Source organism: Chelonoidis abingdonii, chromosome 3 (assembly GCF_003597395.2).
Source record: "Chelonoidis abingdonii isolate Lonesome George chromosome 3, CheloAbing_2.0, whole genome shotgun sequence".
NCBI classification, from domain to species: Eukaryota; Metazoa; Chordata; order Testudines; family Testudinidae; genus Chelonoidis; species Chelonoidis abingdonii.
In genome coordinates, this window is record NC_133771.1 from 52,378,851 (window position 1) to 52,396,987 (window position 18,137).

At 44.5% G+C, this 18,137-nt stretch overlaps 1 protein-coding gene across 8 annotated transcripts in view; it reads left to right on the forward strand.

Annotated features, from left to right (window-relative positions):
• PHF3 (PHD finger protein 3) overlaps positions 1–17,486 on the forward strand; it is an 86,688-nt gene extending 69,202 nt beyond the window's left edge. For 7 of the 8 annotated variants that reach the window (XM_032796366.2, XM_075063742.1, XM_032796384.2 and 4 more), the window contains 3 exons: positions 6,151–6,240; positions 9,539–9,734; positions 14,271–17,486. In XM_032796366.2, the coding sequence (XP_032652257.1) occupies positions 6,151–6,240; positions 9,539–9,734; positions 14,271–16,471 (2,487 nt within the window). In that variant the 3' untranslated portion in view covers positions 16,472–17,486. The remainder of the gene's footprint in view (positions 1–6,150; positions 6,241–9,538; positions 9,735–14,270) is intronic. The other variant, XM_032796399.2, reaches the window with a different exon arrangement.
• The last annotated feature ends 651 nt before the right edge of the window (positions 17,487–18,137 follow it).

The following is an 18,137-nucleotide window of genomic DNA, read 5'->3' on the forward strand; positions in this document are numbered from 1 at the left end:
TGAGTGCTTGCTCATATCGATTCCAGTTAGGTGTGTGTGTGCCGCGTGCATGCTTATCGGAAGATTTTTACCCTAGCAACACTCAGTGGGTCGGCTGGGCGCCCCCTGGAGTGGCGCCACCATGGTGCTGGATATATACCCCTGCTGACCCAACGGCCCTTCAGTTCCTTCTTACCGCCCATGTCGGTCATTGGAACAGTGGAGCGCGGCTTAGCTGACCTCCACTTCCCTAGCTACTCGTAGTTTTTCTCGTTATTTTTGTGTATATAGTTGAAATTTCTATACTTAGTTATTTTTTAGTAGTTCTTTACTTAGTGTATATAGTTAAGAGGGGTTTGGGGATTAGCCCCTTCCCCACACCCGGTGCCGGGGTCCATGCCCGGTTCACTGGGTTTCAAACCGTGCTCGGCCTGTCACAAGCCGATGCCAACAGGAGATCCTCACGACTCCTGCCTTAAGTGCCTCGGGGAATCTCACCTTGCCAATAAGTGTTGCATTTGCAAGGCCTTCAAGCCGAGGACAAAAAAGGAGCGGGACTTTCGTCTCAAACAGCTCCTGATGAAGGCAGCTCTTACTCCTCCGCCCTCGGCACCGAGCGCTGGACAATCTATGGCCAGATTGGCACCGGATCGCACAGGCACCGCTAAGACCCCTTGGCACCGACCATCTCCGGTGCCTCCTCAGCACCGTTCTCTTTCCCCTAGGATGAAGAGGCCTAGGTCTTCCGCTGCTTCTGTGCCCTCTGCGTCGCAGCCGAAGCACCTGGATAGATCGGACTGCCCGGCACCAACACCTGTCGCGACACTGACTACCTTGGCACCATCGATTCTGGTCCCGCAAGGGCCGTCGAGTCCTGTCCCTGAAAGCTCCCCGCCAAGAGCAGTGGTTGAGCTCATGATTCCCTCCACGCCGGAGACGTTCTCCACGGCGAGGGATCTCATCACAGTGACTGAGACTGCGCTACCTCAACCCCTGGCGCAAGCCTACCCTTATAAGACCACCTTCTATTGGCACCGCAGAACGGCACCGCTCACGATCGCGATCCCGCCGGCGTTCCCGGTCCCGTTGCCAATCCCGGTCCTGACGCCACTCACAGTCCCGGCACCGATCACCTCTTCGATACCGGTCGTACTCGCGGCCCAGATCAGCGTCCTGTTCGCCGGCCTGGTACTCTTGGTACCGATCCAGCTCCCGGCACTGCTCCAGACACAATGACTCTCGCAGCCAATCTAGACGCCGAGCTTTGAGATCCTGGTTGACCTCCCGGCACCGCTCCAGTCGTAGGTCCCGATCTCGTTCCTGGTACCCGTATGGCTCCCAATACTGATCCCCGGGGCCTCATAAAGCAAAAACAACCAGAGAGGGTTTTTCAGCTCCTCCATGGCTATCCTGCCACCCATCCGTGTCGTCGCAGGCGGACAGTTCATATACACAGGACCAGGACCCCAATGTGCCCACTACAATCTTCCAGGAGACCCAGGCCCAAGATCAAGGCACCCATCAGTGGTCATTCTGGATGCCTTGGGCATATCACCAGGCCCAAGGTGTACCTCCAGCCCCATCTCGCTCTGCTGAATCGGAGCACTGGGTGTCGGAGGCGACCATCAGCCTCCCCCTCCTCCCACTATGGAGGAAGTGCCAGCTCCCCCACCAGAGTCTGAGTTACCAAGGGAGCCAGAGGGCATCCAGGTCCACGAGGCCACACAGGACCCACTTGTCCCTGGCCTTTCATCTTCGTCCTCTCCTGGGCGGCGGTGGGCAAGTTTACGGAGCTAGTGCCCCAGGACTCCCGTCCGGAATTTGCAGCCCTCTTGGAGGATGGGAAAAAGGTGGTGAGAACTTCCCTTCAGGCCTCATTGGATGCAGCTGACTATGGAGCCAGGACTCTGGCCTCGGGAGTCACCATGAGGCTTATTTCATGGCTCCAAGTGTCAGGCCTCCCACCAGAACTTCAGCATACGATACAGGACCTGCCCTTTGACAGTCGAGGCCTGTTTTCTGAAAAGATGGACCCTAGGCTACAAAGCCTGAAGGACAACAGGGTTATCATGCGCTCTCTCGGCATGCACATGCCGGTGACTTAGCGCAGGCCTTTCCGTCCCCAGGTACCACCTGTACCCTCCGCCTAGACAAAGGCTGGACTTTGGTAGAAGGTGGGGTAGGGCCGGCCGTAGATGACAGTCAGGATCCCAAGGGGGCCAAAATTAAGGTCCCTCTAAACCACCTACGGGGCTAAAACCTAACTTTTGAAGTTACGCCCGAGGATGGCGTACCAGTTACGTTCCAGGATCCTTTTCCTCCTTTTTCCAACCGCCTCTCCTTTTTCCTCCCTGCGTGGTCCCTCGTAATTTCAGATCGTTGGGTCCTATGCACGGTGGAACTTGGGTACCACCTCCAGTTTATTTTGCCTCCTCCCCTTCCATCCCCCATCCTTGTCCCTCTTCAGGGACCCCTCTCATGAGCAACTCCTCTTACAAGAGGTGCAGTCGCTCCTTGCCATGGGAGCCATAGAGGAGGTACCAAACGACGAAAGGGTCAAGGGGTTTTACTCTCGCTATTTCCTAATCCCCAAGGCGAAGGGAGGTCTCAGACCTATCCTAGACCTGCGAGAACTCAACAAGTTCATGATAAAATTGAAGTTCCACATGGTATCCCTGGGGACCATCATCCCGTCCTTGGATCTCAGAGACTGGTATGCCGCCCTAGATATGAAGGATGTGTATTTTCACATGGCCATTTATCCTCCTCGCAGGCGGTACCTCCGGTTTGTGGCCAGCTGTCAGCATTTCCACTTTACGGTCCTACAATTTGGCCTCTCTACAGCCCCAAGAGTATTCGCAAAGTGCATGGCTGTAGTCGCCGCCGCCCTCCACCACCGTCGGATATGTTTTTCCATATCCGTATACGATTGGCTCATCCGAGGGACCTCAAATTCACAAGTCTCCTATCATGTGGGCATCATCAAGGACGTATTCATTCGTCTAGGCTTGATGATCAACACAGAGAAATCCACTCTGGTTCCCACACAGAGGATAGACTTGATTGGGGCCATTCTGGACTCCAGTCTCGCCAGAGCCTGCTTACCTCAGCCTCGGTTTCAGGCGATGGTAACAGTTATCCGAGGCCTGCAGAACTTCCCGACAACTTCGGCTTGCATGTGTCTCGGTCTCCTGAGTCACGTGGCTGCCTGCACCTTCGTGACCAAACACGGCAGGCTGCGCCTGCGTCCCATCCAATCTTGGCTCAACTCAGTATACCACCCAAGCAGAGACGCCATAGACATGATAGTAACCATTCCCCCGAGCATCATACGCTCCCTCGACTGGTGGCTGACGCCCTCCCTGATGTGTGCAGGGATGCCGTTCCATCCACCCCAGCCTTCTATGGCCTTGACAACGGACGCGTCATCTCTCGGCTGGGGTGCTCACCTCGGACATCTTCGCACTCAAAGCCTTTGGTCATCTCAGGAGCTGGCCTTGCACATCAGTGTCCGAGAGCTGAGAGCAGTCCGCCTTGCGTGCCAGGCGTTTCAGCAGCATTTGCAAGGCTGTTGTGTCTTAGTGTTCACAGACAGCACAGCGGCCATGTATTACATAAACAAGCAGGGAGGGATACAGTCTTCCCCCCTTTGTCAGGAAGCCATCCAACTCTGGGACTTTTGTATTGCCCACTTGATAGATCTGGTAGTGTCCTTCCTCCCAGGCATTCAGAACACTCTGGCAGATCAACTCAGCAGATCCTTCCTGTCTCTAATTCATCCGGGAGTTATCCATTCTGTTTTCTGGAAGTGGGGATTTCCCTGCATAGACCTCTTCGCTTCCCGCGAGAACAGGAAATGCCAGGTGTTCTGCTCCTTTCAAGGTCTCTCCCTGGGTTTGATCTCGGACGCCTTCCTGATACTGTGGACGGGCCAGCTGCTTTATGCCTTTCCACCGTTCCCGCTGGTTCACAGGGTTCTGCTAAAGCTCCGCGGAGACGGAGCTCGATTAATCATGATCACTCCAGCGTGGCCCAGGCAGCACTGGTACACCATGTTGCTCTATCTGTCGATAGCCAACCCAATTACCCTGCCTCTTCGCCCAGACCTCATAACTCAGGACCACGACAGACTTCACCACCCAGACTTGCAGTCCCTTCACCTCATGGCATGGCTGCTGCATGGTTAAGCCAATCAGAATTACGTTGCTCTGCCTCAGTACAACAAGTACTCCTGGGTAGCAGAAAACCTTGCACCCGGGCCACATACCTGGCCAAGTGGAAGCGCTTCTCCTGCTGGTGCGAAACACAAAACGTTACTCCTACCAAGGTCCCGATCTCCACCATCTTGGACTACCTTTGGTCTCTCAAACAGCAGGGCCTGGCAATATCATCATTGAGGGTGTACTTGGCGGCTATCTCTACCTTCCACCCAGTGGAGAGTGGCCGCTCAGTTTTCTCGCACCCTATGGTTTCTAGGTTCCTCAAGCGCTTGGGGCGCCTATACCCCCAGGTACGCCGCCCCATCCCAACCTGGGACCTCAACCTGGTTCTATCCAGACTTATGTCTGCCCCATTCGAGCCGCTAGCAACCTGCTCGCTACTATACCTATCCTGGAAAACAGCTTTTCTCGTAGCCATTACATCGGCCAGACGAGTCTCCGAGCTTCGGGCTCTCACGGTGGATGCACCGTATACTGTATTTCACAAGGACAAGGTGCAGTTGCGACCACAGCCGGCGTTCCTCCCTAAGGTGGTATCGGCCTTTCATGTCAACCAGGATATCTTCCTTCCGGTCTTCTTCCTGAAACCACACTCAACATGAAGGGAGCAACAGTTGCACTCCCTAGATGTTTGTAGAGCGCTTGCATTTTATGTCGAGCGGACAAAACCCTTTCGTAGAACGCCCCAACTCTTCGTCGCGGTGGAAGACCGAATGAAAGGCCTACCTGTCTCCTACCAGAGGATTTCATCTTGGGTGACGGCCTGCATCCGTACTTGTTATGACTTGGCTAATGTTTCCTCAAGCCACCTCACCGCACATTCTACCAGGGCCTAGGCTTCATCTGCTGCCTTCCTGGCTCGTGTACCCATCCAGGAGATATGCCGTGCAGCTACCTGGTCTTCGGTACATACCTTTGCCTCTCATTACGCTCTGGTTCAACAGTCCAGAGATGATGCAACCTTTGGCTCAGCAGTTTTGCATTCTGCAACATCTCACTCTGAAGCCACCGCCTAGGTAAGGCTTGGGAAACACCTAATTGGAATCGATATGAGCAAGCACTCGAAGAAGAAAAGATGGTTACTCACCTTTGTAACTGTTATTCTTCAAGATGTGTTGCTCATATCCATTCCAAACCTGCCCTCCTTCCCCTTTGTCGGAGTAGCCGGCAAGGAGGAACTGAAGGGCTGTTGGGTCGGCAGGAGCATATATCCAGCGCCATGGTGGTGCCACTCCAGGGGGCGCCCAGGCGACCCACCGAGTGTTGCTAGGGTAAAAATCTTCCGATGAGCGTGCATGCGGCACGCACACACCTAATTGAAATGGATATGAGCAACACATATCGAAGAACAACAGTTACAAAGGTGAGTAACCGTCTTTTGTAAGTTGCACTTTCACAACAAAGAGATTGCACTACAGTACTTATGAGGTGAATTGAAAAATACTATTTCTTTTGTTTATCATTTTACAGTGCAAATATTTGTAATAAAAACTAATATACACTTCGATTTGAATTATAACACAGAATACAATATATATGAAAATGTAGTAAAAAACATCCAAAATGTTTAATAAATTTCAATTGGTATTCTGTTTAACATTGTGATTAAAACTAATTAATTTTTTTGAATTAATCACGTGAGTTAACTGCGATCAATAGACAGCCCTACTGAAAATCTTTTATTTATATGTGGTGTTAGTGATGTATAATTACAGGTGTAGAAATATGCAAGAGGTACTTTGGATTCCATTACACATTATTGGTTTTATATTGAAAAACCCAACTCCGTGGTTTAATGGTAACTAGTTTGTTTCCCTGAAGTGGTATAACTTCTGCTGATAAACTAAATCATATGTAATATAAGCGTTTAGGAGCTAAGTTCCTCTATTATTTTTGAAATCTATTTCAGTGTGTACAGTGGGTTCAAATTGTGTATCTGCTTTTCTGACAGGATTTGCCAGATAGTATCCAAGTAGGTGGCAGGATATCACCTCACACTGTTTGGGAATATGTAGAAAAAATAAAAGCTTCAGGGACCAAGGTAAGGAAGAAGCTTATACTTTAAATTAGAAGACCTTAAATGTCTGCTGCAGTGCCAATATTGTGTATATATAATGTTTTCAAACAGTTCTCTGTTGAAAATAGTATGACTTTATGTACACAGCAAAAATTGATACATAAGGCTGCTATCCTTTCATTGCTCAAATCACTCTTGAAGACCCATTTCTACTGTGATGCTTAAATATAAATAATCCAGTTTGAGGGTAGTTGATATTTTTGTTGGGACCTAGGGTTTGGAGTTGATAGCGTATCTTATCCCTCCTTCCTACTGTTCATTTCTGGCTTGTCACTCCTCCATTCCCTCTCTCCAGTTTTCACCCAGCTGAAGTCAATACAGACATTAGTCAGGCAGTTCTGATTTGCCCTTGTGTGCGAGAAGAGACAAGGAGTTCCTCCCTCTTCTTCCCCTTTCCCATACCTGGTATTACGGTTCTTGCCTTTCCACTGTAGCAATTAATGATATATCTTAAACACTAAAAATGGTGTAGAATACATATTCTTCTTCAAGTGATTGCTCATGTGTATTCCACAGTAGGTGTGCGTGCTCGCCACGTGCACCAGTGCTGGAAGCTTTTCCCTTAGCAGTACCCATAGTGAGGGAGCCCCTCTGTGACCCCTGGAGTGGCGCCTCTATATCACGCCATAAAGGGGGCTACGCACTGTCCCCCACCCTCAGTTCCTTCTTGCTGCCAATGAAGATAGTCGGAACTTGTGCTCCAGCTTTGCTGTAGTGTCTTCCTTAGTAGTACGATCTTCAACTGTTACTAGTTTCTCCAGTTAGTAGCCTGGCTTGGGGCATGCCCCGAGTACTAAGCTTCAAGTCGTGCGACTCCTGTCACAATTCCATGCCCAGAAGCGATCCACACTCCGAGTGTCTTCACTGTCTGGGCGAGGCTCATATAAGTGAGCGTTGTAAAATCTATAAGTCCTTCAATTCCCGGACTAAACGCGAACATAAGATCCAACTCTGGGCTTTGCTGATGGAGTCGGCTCTGGCCCTGGCAGTGGCGTGCTGACTTGACCCGGCACCGGGCACCGCGTCCTCGGTGCGGAGCGAAGCCCCATCCACCAGTCAGCACCACTCCTCTGCCAAGAAGCAAGGCAAGACCCAGCGGTGCTGAGACAAGGACGGGTGAGACTGGACCCCAAGTAGATTTATGCGCCACCGTCCAGAATTGCCTATGCCCACGATTCTGTTCCAGGGCGAGAGAGGGCGAAGGGGTGATATTGGACGCGTTCCTAATCCCATGGTTGGGCCGCCTGTTCTACACCTTCCCGCCCTTCCCCCTGATAGGCAGAGTCCTACAGAAGGTAGAGGCAGATGGGGCTCGGATTATCCTCATAGCCCGAGATTGGGCCCGTCAACATTGGTACAGGACCCTCCTGCAGCTTTTAGTGGACCCCCCATCTCCCCGTGCAGGCTGCCGCTCCGATTGGACCTCCTCTCTCATGTTTCCTCCACCCCGACCTGGCCACGCTCCACTTGACAGCGTGGCTGCTCCGTGCTTGAATGAGGAGGAGAGGAGGTGTTCTGAGGATGTTAGGTCCTGCTCAAGAGCAGGAAAACGTCCACACATCGAACCTACCTGGCCAAATGGTATTGGTTCTCCAGGTAGGCGAGGGAGAGGGGTTCTTCCCCCTCCTCCACATCTGTCCAGCTTATCCTTGATTACCTACTGTCCCTTAGAACCCAAGGGCTGGCACCCTCCTCAATCAGGGTGCACCTGGTGGCCTTTTCAGCTTTCCACCCCCTGGTGCAGGGCCACGTGTTGTTTTCACACCACATGGCCTCCCAATTCCTGAAAGGGCTGGATCGGGCATTCCCTTACGCTAGACGCCCGTTCCCGTTCCGAGACTTGAACGTAGTGCTGTCCTGCCTCACAGGGCCTCCATTTGAGCCCTTGGCAACATGTTCTTGGTCCCACTTATCGTGTAAAGTGGCGTTCCTGGTAACTATAACCTCAGCCCGCCGGGTCTCAGAGCTTAGGGCCCTGACCTCTGAACCCATGTATACGGTCTTCCATAGGGATAAGGTCCAGCTCCGCCTGCACCCAGCTTTTCTGCCGAAGGTAGTCTTGGCTTTTCACATGGATCATGACATCTTCCTCCTCGTCCTCTGTCCTAAGCGCCATGCCTCTAATGAGGAGTGACGCCTGCACATGCTAGATGTGCGCAGAGCACTGGCTTTTTACTTAGACCGAACCAGGCCATTCCTTAAATCCCCTTAGCTTTTCATTTCTTCTGCCGAGCGCATGATGAGGCGACCGGTATCCACCCAGCGGATCTCCCGCTGGATCACCTCATGCGTACGCACTTGTTACGACCTGGCAGAGGTTCCCCTGCATCTTGTAGCGAAGGCTCATTCAACGAGAGCTCAGGCCTCGTCTGCTGCCTACGTAGATCATGTCCCTATTCAGGACATCTGCAGGGCTGCTACGTGGTCCTCTTTTCATTGCACTATGCGATCATCTCCCACACGCAGGGTGATGCCGGGTTTGGTAGGGTGGTGCTCCGCCGTCGTAACCCTTAAACTCCTACCTGCCTCCATCAGGTATAGCTTGGAGTCATCTACTGTGGAATACACATGAGCAATCACTCAAAGGACAGTTACCTGTTCCGTAACTGGCATTCTTCGAGATGTGTTGTTCAGTTGTATTCCACATCCCGCCCTCCTTCCCCTCTGTCAGAGTTGTCTGGCAAGAAGGAACTGAGGGTGTGGGGGGGAAGCGCGCAGCCCCCTTTATGGCATGATATAGCGGCGCGACTCCAGGGGTCGCAACGGGGCCCCCCCACTACGGGAAAGGAAAAACTAAGGGAAAAACTTCCAGCACCGGTGCACGTGGCGAGCCCGCACACCTACTGTGGAATACACCTTAGCAACACATCTCGAAGAACGCCAGTTACGGAACAAGTAACTGTCCTTTGCTAAGGAGTGTTGGTAGAATAAAATACGAAATGTTCAAAATTTGGCATGCCTTCTGAAAAAGCTGGTATACAAGAATCAGCAGACAGAGAAAATATTTTATTTTTTGTCATGTACAATCAGTAATTTTTTTTTCTGGAAGCTTCTCATTCTGTTTTCTCTTAATGCTTCAGAGAGACTTTCCTCTGCTGTCTCCTACTCTTCTGTCTCTCTATTTTGTCATCTCTTTTTCTAGTCAGTTGTTTCCCCTTTTCTGTGGATTGTATATTTACTTGAAGACCAAGTACTATTAAAATTTACTTTAAAAAACACAATTTGTAAACACTTCATACTACTTTTTTTCCTTTTTAAACAGGAAATTTGTGTAGTTCGCTTTACCCCGGTAACTGAAGAGGATCAGATTTCTTATGCTTTGCTGTTTGCATACTTCAGCAGCAGGAAGCGTTATGGTGTAGCTGCCAATAACATGAAGCAAGTGAAGGATTTGTATCTTATCCCTTTAGGTGCCTCAGACAAAATTCCACATCATCTTGTACCTTTTGATGGACCTGGTAAGTACAATACAGAGCTTGGAAATTTACATATAGTGGCACCTCCCCCATGAATGAAATATGAAATGTACCTGAAAATTAAAGTTTAACTTTTTAAGTCATAACAGTGTTTTTGAGCAAACTGAGTATTGCGCATCTTATTCGGATAAAACATTACTGATCATCCTGGTGTTATGAGAATCTTCTGTAACAGATTGGAAACCAGTTTCCAACCCATAAAATTATTTGGCTTGTGATTAATGTTTAACCCACACTGCTACGTGGCAGGGGATAGAGGGAAAGGTGAGAGAGAGTCTGATATTTAGTACAGCTCAGTGAATAGAGTGGTGCAAGTGACTTCTGGAAGAGGTTTGTTCACATTCACACTGATTTATTTTCATGGATGCTGTCATGCAGATAAACCATAAATTGAGTCAAAAAAACCCTTTTTAGTTAAACCAGGGCTAGTTTCTTGTTTAGACAAAGGCTTTAGGTGAGGGAAGTGCAGCTTGAAGAAGTGAACCCATAATGTGTAGGCATTGTGAAGTCATGTCTCTGGTTCCTTGGTCCTGCTTGGGGCCAACAGTAATATGAATCTGGGGCAGCTTTTATAGATACTGAGGATTCTGGATTGTGGGGAGGAAAACTCACCCATGTGTGCACCTTTGGTGCTCAAGTCCATTGCAGTGGTGGTCTGTTAAGTCTTGTTGAAAGTCTCTGGGTAAGGATAAAATGGGTAAAAAAAACAAGGGTGATGTCATAGTAGAACAAGAGGTGGATGAGGCTTTAAAAAAAAAAAATCATAACAAAATCATCCAAAGCACAGGACTTGGTGGTGATGCGGGACTTCAGCTACCCAGACATCTGTTGGAAAAGTAATACAGCAGGGCACAGATTATCCAATAAATTCTTGGAATATATTGGAGACAATTTTTTATTTCAGAAGGTGAAGAAAGCTCCTAGGTGAGAGGCTGTTCTAGATTTGATTTTGACAAATAGAGAGGAACTGGTTGACAATTTGAAAGTAGAAGGAAGCTTGGGTGAAAGTGATCATGAAATGATAGAATTCATGATCCTAAGGAATGGTAGGAGGAAAAACAGTGCAATAAAGACAATGGATTTCAAGAAGGCAGCCTTCAGCAAACTCAGGTAGTGGGTAGGTAGGATCCCATGGGAAGGAGGTCTAAGGGGAAAAACAGTTCAAGAGAGTTGACAGTTGTTCAAAGAGACATTTTTAAGGGCACAAGAGCAAACTCTCCCATTGCATACGAAAGATAGGATGTATGGCAAGAGACCACCGTGGCTTAACCAGGTTATCTTCAGTGATCTAAAGCTCAATAAGAGACCTACAAAAAGTGGAAACTAGGCTAAATTATAATGGATGAATATAAACAAACAACACAAGCATGTAGGGACAAAATTAGAGAGACCAAGGCACAAAATAACATTAAACTAGCTAGAGACATAAAAGGTAACAAGAAAACATTAGAAGCAAGAGGAAAACCGAGGACAGGGTAGGCCCATTACTCGATGTAGGGGGGAAACAATAACAGAAAATGTGGAAATGGCAAAAGTGCTAAATGACTTTTTTGTTTGTTTTCACCAAAAATGTTAGTAGCGATTGGACATCTAATATAGTGAACGCCAGTGAAAATAAGGTAGGATCTGAGGCTAAAATAGGGAAAGAACAAGTTAAAAATTACTTAGATAAGTGTCTTCAAGTTGGCAGGGCCTGATGAAATACATCTTAGAATACTCAAGGAGCTGACTGAGTCGATACTTGAATCATTAATGATTATCTTTGAAAACTAATGGAAGACGGGATAGATTCCAGAGGACTGTAAAAGGGCAACTATAGTGCCAATATGTAAAGAGAGAAATAAGGACAACCTGGGAAATTACAGACTAGTCAGCTTAACTTCAATACCCAGAAAGGTAATGGAGCAAATAATTAACCATTTTGCAAACATCTAGAAGATAATAAGGTGATAGGTAACAATCGGCATAGATTTGTCAAGAACAAATTGTATCATACCAACCTAGTAGCTTTCTTTGACAAGGTAACAAGCCTTGTGGATAGGGGGAAAGCAGTAGATGTGATCTATCTTAACTTTAGTAAGGCTTCTGATACTGTCTCACATGCCCTTCTCATAAACAAACTAGGGAAATACAACCTAGATGGAACTACTACAAGGTGGGTGCATAACTGGTTGGAAAAGTGTTCTAGAGAATAATCATCAGTGATTCACAGTCCAGCTGGAAGGGCATATTGAGTGGGATCCTGCAGGAATCAGTCCTGGGTTTGGTTCTGTTTAATAGCTTCATCAATTACTTAGATAACGGCAGAGAGAAGACGCTTATAAAGTTTGTGGATGGTACTGAGCTAGAAAAGGTTGCAAGTGCTTTGGTGGATAGGATTCAAATTCAAACTGATCTGGACAAACTGGAGAAATGGTCTGAAGTAAATAGGATGAAATTTAGTAAGGACAAATGCAAAGTACTCCACTTAGACGGGAACAATCAGTTGTGCGCACACAAAATAGGAAATGACTGCCTAGGAAGGAGTACTGTAGAAAGTGATCTAGGGGTCATAGCGGATCACAAGCTAATTGAGAGTAAACAGTGTAGTACTGTTGCAAAAAATTCTGTAAACATGTAAACATAATTCTGGGAAGTATTAGCAGGAGTGTTGTAAGCATGATGTGGTAAGTAATTCTTCTGCTCTGCTCTGTGCTGATAAGGCCTCACTCGGGAGTATTATTTCCAGTTCTGAAGATCACATTTTAGGAAAGATGTGGACACATTGGAGAAAGTCCAGAGGAAAGCAGCAAAAATGATTAAAGCTCTAGAAAACATGACCCATGAGGAAAGATTGAAAAAAAATGGGTTTGTTTAGTCTGGAGAAGAGAAGACCGAGTGGAGACAACAGTTTTCAAGTACATAAAAGGTTTTTATAATGAGGAGGGAGAAATTTTTTTTTTCTCTTTAATCTCTGAGGATAGGACAAGAAGCAATGGGTTTAAATTACAGTAAGGGAGGTTTAGGGTGGACATTAGGAAAGACTTCCTAACTATCAAGGTAGTTAAGCACTGGAATAAATTGCCTAGGGAATCACTGTCATTGGAGCTTTTTAAGAGCAGGTTAGACAAACACTTGTCGGGGTTGTCTAGATAATACTTAGTCCTGCCATGAGTGCAGGGCACTGAACTAAAAGACCTCTCGAGGTCCATTCTAGTCCTACGAGTCTATGATTCTCTGTTCCCATTTCGGGAAATGATTGTGGGGTGTAGAATGTTCAGTAGAACAGCTAGCACTCTTCCCTTTAACGTCTATTTGTTTCAGTTCTTTATTCTGGCAGTTAATATTGTGAATCCCTACACATACAAAAATCTGAATAAACTTCAGTTGAATCATTATTATTTTAAGTGAAACTTATGAGAAATTATATGCTAAAAAAAATCACAGTTAGCACTTGTATACGTGAATATTAGTTACAGATGACAAGCTGTATACTTACATTTTGCATTCCAAGTCAAGCATTTGAAATTTTTACTTTTTTACATAGCAGCAAGGCTTAGCCAGCCTAAAAATATATACTTATATTCTTTATGGTAAGACTTGTTCGTGTAGAGCTGCGTTTTTTAGGCTGAACAACCTTGACATTGACCCTTTGAAAATTATGTATTTGTTATGCTATTTTTATATTCAGTTTTCTTCGTAATGAAAACATTGATGTTCCAACCAGACCTGCTTTTGCTTGGCCTTTTTGATTATGCTGGAGCCCTGGAAAGGGGAGTTTGTGCCACCAAAGGATTGCTTCCACTTTGAGTTGGGGGAAAACCCAAGTAACTAGTTAAGGTGGCTTTTATATCCCCTTTCTGCTGTAGTGGGGCTGGGAATGTAGACCAAGATATTTGAGTGTTGTTCATTTTTATTTTTAAAGGATTTCCCTGGGCTAAATTCATTTAAATATGAGGGCTAGAAATTGACAGTGTTTGTGTTTTGATTGTGAAATAGCCATTACCTATATTTAAGCCAGTCCTTCTGGATATCAAGATTATTTATGCTCATTTTAGGTATATTTTAAAATATCCCAAATTAAACCTTTTGCTATGTTTTAATATGATACATTGTTCTGCAGAGTTGATGGTAAGCTTGCATTATCATTGCCCATATGGTTGACTCAGATCGCTAAAAGGAGACCTCCATTTTTAAGGGAACCTAAGTTATCCCAAACAAACTACCTGATGGGCAGAATTTGCCTCCTGTGAGGCAATGGCATGAAAATGAGATGTACTGCTTGAGCAGCTGTCTGGTTGCCTTAAGCCTTTGAAACACACAGTACCTTTAGGTACGGGAGAGAGCATACTGGGAAGCAGTCCTTGCTATATCGTTGAAGAAGTATAACTAATTTTTCAAATAGAACAGATCTCTTGGGTGAGGGGGGCTGATGGGACCCAAAAAATACTATAGACATATGATAGGTTATTCTTTTATTAAAATGATTCTCCAGATAAATGTATTTCATTTATTAATTGCTTTTATGATTTTACATAGGGATTGAAATACATCGACCAAATCTGTTGCTGGGTTTGATAATTCGCCAAAAAATGAAGAGACAGATTAGTGCTAGCACTAGCCTTGTGGATGAAATCCCTGAAAATGCCCCGAGTAACTTGCCGCCAGAAAAAAAAAGCAAACTGAGCAAGACTGAAGTCTCTAGTACTGAAGTAGTAGTAGAAGAGGAGGAGGAAGAAAATGATTTTTTTAATTCCTTCACAACTGTGTTACATAAGCAGAGAAATAAGCCTCAGCAATCTAATACAGAAGAAATGCCAGCAGTTATTGAACCTGTAGTAGAAAGCATCAAACATGAGCCACCAAAGCCACTGAGATTTCTTCCTGGAGTTCTCGTTGGATGGGAAAATCAGTCTTCTACTCTTGAACTAGCAAATAAACCACTGCCTGTAGATGATATTCTTCAAAGTCTTTTGGGTACTACAGGACAGATATATGAACACCATCAGTCAGTGGTGGACCAGTGTGCTAGTCAAGAAATACCTTTATTTGCTGAACAGACAAGCTTAGAAGAAGAAAAAATGAATGTTGCTGAAGAAACTGCTGATGAAGTTATAGAAACTAAGACTAAACTAGATGATTCACAAGAATCCACTGATGTTACAGTAACAATGGACACACCAGTTGCAGGGACCTCATGTTCTGCAGGAACTGTAGGAACTCTGATAAGTTTAAGCCTTAAGGGAAAACCACCAGATGTTTCTACAGAAGCATTTTTAGCAAACTTATCTGTTCAGTCACAGAGCAAGGAAACTGAGGAGTGTAAAGAAAATGATCCAAAGTGGCAGCTGTATGACACAGAGAATGTTTTGCAAGAAAGCAAAAGGACCACAAATTCTAGTTTCTCTTCTTCCTTATCAAATGCAGGTAAAGGAAGTGGTGATAACAGTGTTAACATAGGTTCTTCTGAAAGTATGATTGCTAATACTTCCAAATCTCCACAGTTTATTAATCTTAAAAGGGACCCAAGACAAGCAGCTGGACGAAGCCAACAGATTAATGCTTCAGAAAATAAGGAAGGGGACACTAACAGAAATGAAGAAAGACAAAATATACAGTCAGACATCTCTGGAAGTGAGCAAATGGAGATAGAGAATAAGCAGTCGGGAGAAAAGGGCTTAAATGTGTATCAAAGTGGTAGTCAGACATCTGAGATGCAGTGTACCTCTGCTCCAACTAAAACAGATAATGTATGTGCTTCACAAACGGAAGAGACAAAACACTTACAGGAAGATACACCGATGAAAAATATTGAAACAGTGCACTCATTTAGAAGAGGACCAGCAACAACCTCATCTCATTTTGAGAAAGAAAATTCTTCTCATTCTGAATTCACTTCCAAAGTCCCCAGCCCAGTTATGAGTGGAAACTTCCCACCAGTTAGACCTCAGCAGCACAATTTTCAGCATCTTAAATCTAATCTACCTGGATTTCAGTTTCAAACACTTTCACCTCCTAACTTCCCCCCCCAGAACAGCCCCATGTTTGGATTTCCTCCTCATTTACCACCTCCACTTCTTCCTCCTCCAGGTTTTGGTTTCGCTCAAAATCCTATGATGCCATGGCCACCTGTTGTTCATTTGTCAGGTCAGCCACCGCATTATGTTGGACCCATTGTGCAAGGGCCATTGCTGGCTCATAAACAATCAAGATTTCCAGGTCCAGAAAACTTTTATCAGAGTAAAGACAATAAAAGACCAGAAAGACGTCATAGTGACCCTTGGGGCAGACAAGAACAACATTTAGAGAGAGGGTTCAGTAGGGGAAAAAGTGATCAGCATAGACAAAGATTTTATAGTGAATCCCACCACCTAAAGAAAGACAGACATGAAAAAGAGTGGAACAGTGAAAAATACTGGGAACAGGATTCTGAAAGGAATAGACGGAAAGACAGAAATCAGGAAAAAGAGAGAGAGAAAAAAAGCAGAGAGGAAGGACACAGAGACAAAGAGAGGTTACGACTGTCACACAATGATAGGGGATCTGATGCAAAATCCTCCAGGGAGAGTAGAAATCCAGAAAAAAAGATAGATAAACCTAAAAGTGAAGAACATTCTCATGAAAAGGATAAAGAGAGGGAGAAAAGTAGGGAGAGACATAGAGAACGAGAAAGTGAAAAGAACAGAGACAGACATCACAAAGACAGGGACCACAATGACAGAGCTAAAAGCAAAAGGTAAAAAAAGGCAGGCAGTCTTTCAAAATCCTATTTAAATAATTGTTAGTTGTGTCCTAAAGTTTTGTAAAAATGCCTGCTAGGATTGTGCCATCTTTTTTTATTCATTGTTGGTGTTTTGCAAAAACAAGTCTGTGTTTTGGTACAAAGCTGTGTACCAATACTCATCTTTTTACATTATACCAACTATTCCTAGAAATAGGAGTTTAATATTTTTCAGAATTTTACATTGCTGTATATTCAAAATTTTAAAGATTTCTTTTATTAATATGCAATAAAGGCTTAGAAATTTCTTAGTTGATGAAGTTGGCTTTAGTCAAGTATGCATTATAGTTGCTGCCTTTGGTAATTTGTGCTCTCTTCTGTTTTAAGATGCTCCAGTAAATTTAAAAGTGAATTTCAAATAATAGCCTTGTTTTTAAATTGCACTGTTTTTGAGGACTGTAGCAGAGTCTTAGTAACCCTTATACATTACAACACAAAATACAGCATATGTTGAGTGGTGTGAAGTTTTTTTAATGATTCACTAATACAATAAAAATTCAGCAGTATTTCCAGTAGTTATCAAGTATTTCTCAAGCATCTGAAGCAGTTTGTGACCAGAAATTAGAAGGCTGAGCTGTCCAAATGTTATTGCTTTAAACTGCACTTGTTTTAATAAGAACATTTTTTAAACTATATTCTTTAAACTATGATTTGTTACTAGTCAGTTAATTTTCCCATAATTTTTCATGCTTCAAAAACTTGAATACCTAAGCTTGTACATTATCTTGTGTTTTGCTATCCTTTTTACTGTAAAATGTAAATATTTTAAGGGATATTTTGATTCTAAAAATGATAAAACTTTCTCACATACTTTGTGTGTTTGATTTCATAGGTATGAAGCAGTAGACTAAACCAATATAACAAACAAGATGTAGAATGACTCTTGTAGCTTTGTTTTACACTTCATGACTAGTGATTTTATTTTGACCATGTCAGGGCTTTTAATAAACAGAGCAGTTCAGATTTTATCGTGACTGGCATCCACTGATACTTTTTTTTAAAACCAAAATATTACTGTCTCTTATACTTCCTAAAAAAAAGAAAAAATCCAGTATATTGCGCATTTTGTTTAATCTGCTTTTGAAAAACAAATACTCTACCATTAGATTATTCTGTCCATCACACTGTTTTGCAGAATTTGGTCTAATTATTTTTACTTAAGAATATTGTGTATAAAGAAGTTTGAATACATTGCCTTACCTATGAACACAGCTTTTTGCACTTTGGTGTAGAATAAACCTCTTCTTTCCAATAACAGATATGTGATTAAAAGACAATGATTGTTAACTTTTTAAATTGGTCATATATTTAAAAGTAGCATATTTGCAGACATTGCACATAGCTTTACAGACAAATTAAATAAGGTTAACATTAAAAATGTTTTATACCAAATAAAGATGGTGGTAGCTTTTATTGTATAATTATTCCTAGGCCAATAGTCTGAAGATTCACAAAACAGTTTCTCAACTAAATTAGAAACTGAAAGCCATAGTTAAAACCTTAATTTAAAAATCCTACATGGCCTATGGTCTACAGGATTCAAACCATTCTGTTCAAAATTGGTTCAATAATTGAAGTGGTGGTTGGGCTGTTAATTCCATGGGTGGTAATGAATTGCAAGCATT